The following is an 8,964-nucleotide window of genomic DNA, read 5'->3' as shown; positions in this document are numbered from 1 at the left end:
AACGTGACTTCATTAATCAAGTCACTGAAGTAATATATCATACTATCATCTATTAATGGTTCAATTGTTAAAAGAGACTAAAATTATACAATTTTAAAAAATAAAAGATCAAAATTACATATCAAAGATTATAGAATCAAAAGTAAAAATTTAGAAGAAAAAAAAAACTAGTATCTCACTAGATGATAATTTATTACACAAGTCGCCTTATTTATACAACTTTATATATTAATTTGTCACAAGTTAAACTAAATTAACATTTACATAAAATTAACCAAATATTTAATCACATTATAATAATTTGTTAGCCATAAATAAATTATTGATTGAATTAATTGAACATTTAATTAATATAAAAACAATAAAAACTAGTTATTTTCTTAACTAACTTATATTTTTTTCTTTTTATTTTATATCAATCCACAATTTTAATTCTTATTTTAAAATAGATATATTTAATCCATCTGATTTTAAAAATATAAAAATTTCACCCTATCATCAATTTTGATATATATTTACGGTTAAATTTTAACGTTAACCTTATAATCTATCATTACTACTTAAGTGAGAACATTGTCTTTCCTTCAAAAATTAAAAGAGTGACAACATTTCCTGATTTAACATTTACGTGATTGAAAAATTATATATATTAAAAGTTACAAAATTACTATTTATGCCATACCCTACATGTACAACAAACTGGCTACACAACAAAGAATGATTTAATGCAAATTACATTAACATCCCATGGTTTCTCAAAATTTTACAACACAGCTCCACCTATTTTATTTTACAAGATGCAAGAGTGTCGTGTAAAATTTTAAAAAAACTAGTGTTACAGTAACTTCCCAACTCATAGATACACTAACTAATCCTAAGAGTCTAAAGAAAACTAATTCTAAGAGGACCACGTCCTCATAAACTGTGCATACACCTACATTTACATGTGCCAATAACGGTTATAACACTGATAATATAACTACCAAATTAATAACAGGGCACATTTTCAGTTTTTCACCAACATAACAGTCAAAAAGATAAGATACGTTGTATAATTTTCCACGTACCCTCTGTTAGGGTAAAAAAAAAAAACAAAAAGCAAAGAACAAATACCATATTTGATTTATACAAAAAAAAATAACAAAATGATGCACTTTAGGCAAGACTAAAGGCATTGACCTAAAATTGTTATCACAAAATTATTTAACACTTGTGTTTCTTTTCTCAAAAATTGAAATTCAATTTCTATCTTAAATAGAGTCACAACTAAAAAGATAATTTTACCCTTTAAATAAGCCGATCCGATGGAAGGAAATTATACCTCGGGGTTATACCAAAGATGATGTAGAGATGAAACACCAGGCGTTTAAATATTTTTTCATGAAATGAATTGTTTATGTCCTAAAATTTAACATCTACTAAATTAACTCCATGCTTCCATCACCTCACTCCACAAGCATATTAACCTATTTTAGCTCAGCAAAAGCCTGAGAAGGCAAACCAAACAAGAACTATTTTTTTCCAGGTTGTATGAAATGCAACTACAACATATATTTAACACTTTATCAGGGACATACAACATATTTCAATTCTCATGCATAAACAGAAAAAAGAAAAAATATGTTTTGGTTTTCTTACGATAAGAACAACCTAAATTCACAAGTGCTACTAGTAATCAGGTAACATTCATGTACAAAACCTACACCCACATTTGTAGAATAGTCAAGTGCTGTAATCTTGGAAATAACCATCAAGTATACTGAGTTTTCTTTTCTCAGTGCCCTCCTGGATTCCTGTTCCATGATAAATATGTGGGGTCTCCAAGTTGCCCTACAAATACAGAATAATAAGTTAGAAATTGGCAATAATAACTCAAAATTGCCACTTCAAGTTGAATTTTAATCATCCTACAAGAGATGGTTTGTTTAAGCATTAAAAGAAATAGTGACCTCTAGCAAACTCTAGAAAACAAGATTTCACAAGTACACAGAATTTGCAACACACTGAACATACAAGCCCTAAAATATTATTCAGGTTTTAATCAAATTGACTATATAATCAATCAGAGTTGGAAAGGAAGAAGGGGTTGGAATTAAACGCTCGGCCTAATACTCCAATTAGTCTAAGGTCTAATGACCTGCTGTGTGTACCAACTTTGCTGGTAAGAAGTCACAGAACCAAGAATTTAAGTTCCATGTGCTGGTATGAAACAAATGAACACATCCAAACCCATTTTTGGTCAAACAAAAAAGCAATAAAATTAGTAAGCTCGTGAAGCTACCCCATGAATTTCTCTGCAACCCCATGAATGCATCCAACCCAATTCTTGGTCGAACAAAAAAGTAAAAAAATAAGCAACAAAATTCGTATGCCTACAAAAGCTATCTCATGAATATTCCTGCTACAGAAGGGGCTTTCACGATCTGAACTCTAAAGCATCAAGATTTAAAGTATTTTTACCTTGGCTTGACAAAATATACAATGGTAAAAGCCAAAGCCAAAAAGAAGCACAATCCTCCTACAGTGAGATATGCAATGCCAAGGAAGTCATTCTTCCCACCAAGCCAGCTAGTAGTTGACAGTACAAGCTTTTTCCTGCCATTAAAGCTGTATGTGTTATATTTATTCTGCAGTGTTACATTTATGCTATCACCTTCATTCAGATCCACCTCGATCTTTCCATATAACTTCCTAAAAGTAGGCAAAGCAGCAGTTCGCATCCAGACAATAAGATCCTCCTGTTCACTCAACTGTTCCATAAAACATTAGAAAAAGTGAGCAATATAATCCACTGATTGACAATACTTCAACCAATCACAACATCTAGAGGAGAATATACTGGAAGTAATTGAAAATTTGAAATGAAACTGTGAAACAGGTATGTGGAACAGTGGAATAATTTGCCATGTGAAAAGTCATTACTATATGTACAACATGAATATTGATAGAAGTAGTAACAATAATAGCAGCAACAACAACAACAACAAATAAACCCAAACATGCAAGCATGACAAGCACACGCAAGTGTAAACAGGATAAAATCTGATTACAATGCTGAACCTTGTGAAGAAAAATAATTATACTTTAGGATAGAAGTTTAATCCAATCAAAACAAAAAAGTTCATGAAAATACTCACTGGTATGGATTCATTGAGACTTGCACCACCTTTAATAGAACTGTTCTGGAAGTTTTTAGGGAAAACATTTTTCCCAAATTTGTGCTCTCTATCACTTTTCCAGGAGATGCCCTTCTTGTTCACCGTCAAATTATGGTTGTCACGAGAGAAGCTGTACGTGTCATTGAATAAACTCCAAGCTATAAGACCACATGGTACAATTGCCTTTCCATTGGCTGTATCTTCAGGCTTACAAGCACTTGTTGAGTCCTCTTCACCAGGATCCCTCAATTGCTCATCACTTCGACTTTTAACATATCTAAATTATACAAATTTTCCATGATTATAAGAAAATACACAATCAAACATAACAAAACCCATTATAATAAATATATTAAGACTGAAAACAGTTGAAGAAAACAAGCAAAGACGTCAGAGAGATATACTACAATAAATTTGACGTGAATACAGGATAAAAAAAACAGATGTATGGAAGTCTCTAAATTTCATCCCACAAATAGTAATAGGTTATCTTTTACAATTACCTACAGTTCTAGAAGTTAGATAACAGAATCATAGTTACAACTTTAAATATGTATAATAGTAGCTTTGATACCGTAAAAAAGGTTTTTGTCAATTTTGATGCTAACTTGTAAATGAACTTCATGCCAGTTGTCAAATAATTTATTTATTTGCCTTTTTTCCACTCTAACTTGTATGTATCAACAAGGGAAAACAGAGACATAGCTCTAACTTGTATGATTTAAAATTTTATGAGTACCAAATGCCACCCATTCATTTTTTTTAAGTGAGTTGTCACATTGTAAATGGCCAAAAACATGTTGAGGCACCAGTAATAAGCAATGCTGAGATTTAAAGCAAGGCAACATTTGATTTTTAAAGTAATTAAGACAAATAGCACTGGCTGGAGCACAACCATCAATTTCAATGTAGAATGCTTGAATAATAAATATATGAAAACCCAAAGTAATTATGTGTGGGTGTAACTTTTTGCTAGACATAAATATTATACTTCTGACAAAATATAGAGCAGAATAATTACTATCTGCAAATTGGGTGACTATAGAGGCATTTTGCAGCATAGCAGCCTCTATCTGCCACAAGTTCACCAAAGCATAATGCTTTTTATGCAATTGCTGCTAAGTTTGCAGCTAATCTCAGCTTTAGAAACACTACCCCAATTGCCCAGCCAAATTTTAGGGAGGACTTGGCAATTCCACACCATTTTCTACTTAAAAAATATTTTATGGTGTAATGAGGCTTACACAAACTGAAACACAGCAACCAGAGATAAATGTAACATTGTAACTAGATCACACAGCCTGATCTTATTATGAAATGCATGCAAATACAGATAAATCCCATAACAAAAGTGTCATCTTAGACATGTGAAGAAGTAACAAGGAAATGCAGAGAACAAAGAGAGGAGAAGACAGATTCCAGGCATAGAAGAAAGGAGAGAGGTGATTCAGATTCCACTTATGATTCTTCATACCCCCCCTTTTCCTCCTGTCCACTTATCCCTCCTCCAATTAGGCAAGTCCCTCCAGGGGAAGTTAAGTTAGATCTGTGGGACGCCAGTGCTTCTGTTCAACTCCACCTCTTGGCTCATTTTAACCTAATTAAAAATGAGGAAGAATGCCTGCAAACTTGACTTCATATATTAGTCTTAAAACTAAAACCAGCATGTCCAGACCAAAAGGCCAGCAACCCTTTCTCCAATATTTTAGTTTTTGTCTTGTTCAGTTGATTAGGTTCTCATTATTTTCTATTATTAAAAGTAGAATTTTTGTTTTATTTTTTGCAACATATATGCACTGAAAGTTGAGAACTTCATTACTTATCATTGTGAATCTGTGATATTTTAGAAATTATGTACTATAATACTATTGTTTATCATACTTTGTTACCATGGTATGCTTTATTATGATGTTGGAATGTTAGATTTTCATTGTTTTAACGTATTATATTTTGTTCAGATACTATGATTATACATTTTTAATATAGTTTTAAAATAAGTAATCTGGTACCAGTTTTCGACTTGTGTTTACAAGGCTAGACTACCGAGATCCATGAGTTTATCTAAATTAACGAAGTTGACAACCGTGCTTGCACAGTGCATGGCCTAGCCACATATACTTCACCAAATAAGTTGGCCAGTTAACCATTTTATCCTCTATATCAGTAGGTGCCATAACATAGGTTTACAAACTCTTCAACCTTCAAGAAAACCTAACAGGCCCACCTCCATGTTTGTGTGTTCACAAGCAGCCCAGCATCCCCATCATCTGTTTGAACATTTTCTAGCCATATTTCCATGAATTTTCCAACCAAAGCAGCTCATTTTCTGCAAACCTAGCTTCCATTTACAGGTCTCAACTCAACTCTGTCCAAGATGATATTTACATGCCACAGTACTTTACCCGTCTTTGCTCCACCTTTTTAGTTTTGTTCATGCACCAATCATGCATGGGAAATTTGTTTGTGAAGTGGCATGTTATACCATAGGTTCTACTTTATCGAATGGAAGACAAAGCCACCTGCTTTATTTTCTTATATATATATATATTGTAGATTTTTTTAAATTACTATTTTCATTTATTGTTTGTTCCTTAGACATGTTATTTTTGGTTTTCCCTTTGGATTTTACTAACTGTAGTGTACAATAAAAAATAAATAAATATGTTTGTGACCTGATATAAAATTATATAATTAGTATGGCTATGGTACATATTATCTCAAAAATAGTTTTGATCTTTTATGTGTAAAAGATGTATAGATTCGAATAAAATCAATCTATTTATTTACCAAAAAAATGACTAGTTTCATATATTTCATAAATACTTTTCTGAGTAAATCAAAATTTAAGTTAGTATTTTCATCTTGTCATGATTTTAAGATAAATTAGATACATTAAACTATAAATTAAATATAAAATATCTACAAATATTATCAGTGAAGAATGTGTCTTACGTTTCGAGTATTTTTTGAGTTGAGTATCTATGTGTATTAGAAACTATATGCACTATATCCATTATTTTGGTGTAAGGATCACATTAGGATGGCAGTGGTAAATAGTGAGGCAGTAAATGGTAGGCAACATAATTTCACCATATGCTAAGGTGTATGCAAGAAAGAATATGAAAAATAGGAATGACATGGGTGAAATGTGTGGCATGAGTGTGAGCAGTTGGTCTTGTGACTAACTTTGCTGGCTGGCAAGGTTAGAGAGAGCGTCTGAGCAAATACTGATCCTGTTATAGGCTGAACGGGTGGAATATAGGGTTTGGGAAAGATGCTGTGGGGGTTATTGCAGAATTTGGAAATAGACTCTTGGGAAAGAATTAGTCTCTTGTCTACCTAGTAAGCCTTGTATACATTTCCTTTCAGTTTATGAATAATACACAGTAAGGGAGGAGGTAGATACTACACTGGTATCTGTTGATTCAGTTCTACTCCTCAATATTCAGTGACATTCTTCTCTTATTTCATAATTACTGTTTACTGATACCAGCTCTTACAGATCAGTCTGCAATCTGCTATACGCCTATACCTATATCTATACCATTATGGTATTTTCAGGGTTGGCTTCACCACACTGCTATCCAGGATTTACTGACTATGATATATACTATAAAGTAAAACTGGAAATTAATTTAACATTGGGTATATAAAATTTCATTAAACTTTTAAAAAGAGTTAAGAGAATAGGCTTGAGAGAAGCTTTGTAAATGAAAAAAGGTGTAAAAGCATCAGTTTCAGTGAAGTCCCCCTTCCAATAAAAAAATATTTGTCAAGAACGACTGAAGAAAGGATCAGGGAGATCCTTGTTTTCTAAAACCACACTTTTCTCTCATTTTGTAAATTAGGAATTGAAACAGAAAGAATGCGCAATAATGCATAAGAAAAAAGGGTTATTACATACCGGCGATGATTCTGGTAGAAGTTGTCAAGCTGATAGTAGACATAAATAGGTGACTTCATGTGCTTTTCCACCTTTTCAAAACATAAGTTTAAGAATAGATTGCCTCAATTTGACCTCCATTAATTATCAATTTATGGGAACAAGATTAACAAAAGGATGACAGTTAAATGAAATAGACAACCCGATGTCAAGGAGACTTACATGTAGTGAAAATTTGCATGTTTTATCTGCAGAACTCTGAATGTATGCCACCTTGTCAGTAACGTTGGGTGGTATGCATTTTGATTCATACCTATAAACAATTTCAACAACCTGATTGATACAAGAAAATAGAAGTTGTAATCAGCATTATATCCAACCATAAGCATAAATTCTACATATTATAGCACTCAACAGTCAACATTACCTTCCTTGAAGCAATCAGTGCAGCAACTCCAATAGGAACAAATACAACACTGACAAGCAAGAATGCCGAAATAACCTGCAAGGAAAAACTTAAATTAAGTACAAGCTATACCAACACAAATAAATACTCAAAGATGCATTCAGGTACACATAAAATCATGAGCAACGTATTCCAAAAATGTAGTGGGTAATGTTACCGCTCGTGGCGTGAGAATTGGCTTACACGCTGGAAGTTCTTGCTGGGTAAACTTCGAATCTGAAAGGCATTAAATTTTCAAAGAGAACTCTTGTCAGTTCAGTTTTTCTGTAGGTACCCAAAAAGACAAGATCACACACTGCCCAACTGCATAGAACTCTTCCATTAGTTCAACAAACAACAAATATGGACAATAGAAGCTCTTTTTTATTTTTCTTTTCTTTTCTTTTCTTTTATCAGTGGAAATTACAATGACAGCAACAAAACTAAGACCTAGTACCTTCTCCAACCCCACCACTAGAAGCTTTATAAACACAAATACCACCTCCCAAAAATTCAAATTAAATTAAATAAAAAAAACGGATATTAGCTACCACAAAGTGTCATTTCTTGATGAAATAGAACCCCAGCAAAGGGTACCTTTACCTAGGCATTATCAATCACTTAATACTAACACATGAAAACCTCTACAAACCCTATTCTTCCTATCAAACACCCAATTTAACCCAAATAAAAAAAATAAGAAATTTCCATCATAGACCCAAAAATTGAAGAAAAAGGAAAAACGGGTCACTGAAAAATGAGCTCGGAAGGCCAAAAACAAGGAGAGATCAGAGTGATTCGAAGAGCATTACACTTAGGTCGCTTGGTGTTGTTTCTCCTGGCAGCTGTGGGATCGGTGGATCCAGCACCGGCTGCGCTGGAAGACGCCATTTTCAGAATCGGGATTGATCAGAGGCTTTTGTTGGATTGCGAAAACCGTCGAAATTTGAGAGAGAATGGGAATTGGGGAAAGTGGGTGTGAGAGTGTGTGATTGCAGAGAAAAGGGTTAGGTTGCTTTCCCTTTCTCTCTCTAAGTTTGGTGTGGAATTGAAGAAGAAAGGAGAGAGAAACACAGAAGAAGAAGGCCAAGGTAACACAAACTAACAAAGAGAGTCAAACAAACAACTACAAATGCAATTCCGCACCTTTTTCATTTTCCTTTTGATGCTTTAGGCCAAGAGTGGAGAATGAATTTCTCTTTTTTATATTTTTAAAACAAAATTAACAAATAATAAATAATACTAATACTAATTTTGTTTAAAAATAACAAATTCTCTTTTTTATTTTTTTATTATATATTTTTGGTTGCTATAGATTTTTTTTAATTCGGGAAATATGAGATTTTCTTTTTATAAAAGTAAATATGAAATTTAATTTTTTACTTTCATATCATTTTCTTAAGTTTCGCTTTATAATATTTTGACTCAGATAAGTCTAATTAAATATTATTTTCACCAAATATCAAACTCGATAATTT

General features: G+C 32.6%; 1 protein-coding gene across 1 annotated transcript; it reads right to left on the bottom strand.

The window, feature by feature from the left end:
- Nucleotides 1–1,526: 1,526 nt before the first annotated feature.
- Nucleotides 1,527–8,628, bottom strand: LOC109805870 (ALA-interacting subunit 3). The gene is made up of 8 exons (XM_083065241.1): nt 8,299–8,628; nt 7,665–7,723; nt 7,469–7,543; nt 7,264–7,374; nt 7,063–7,133; nt 3,138–3,435; nt 2,462–2,750; nt 1,527–1,830 (listed from the first exon to the last, which is right to left on the bottom strand). The coding sequence occupies exons 1-8, from the start codon at nt 8,375–8,377 to the stop codon at nt 1,775–1,777; spliced, it is 1,038 nt and encodes a 345-aa protein (XP_082921367.1). The 5' UTR covers nt 8,378–8,628; the 3' UTR covers nt 1,527–1,774.
- Nucleotides 8,629–8,964: the final 336 nt, after the last annotated feature.

Source organism: Cajanus cajan, chromosome 10, assembly GCF_000230855.2.
Source record: "Cajanus cajan strain Asha chromosome 10, NIPB_CcT2T_4, whole genome shotgun sequence".
Classification (NCBI taxonomy): domain Eukaryota; kingdom Viridiplantae; phylum Streptophyta; class Magnoliopsida; order Fabales; family Fabaceae; genus Cajanus; species Cajanus cajan.
Note: the sequence above shows the minus strand (reverse complement) of the source record. Positions and strands in the feature narration are given on the sequence as shown.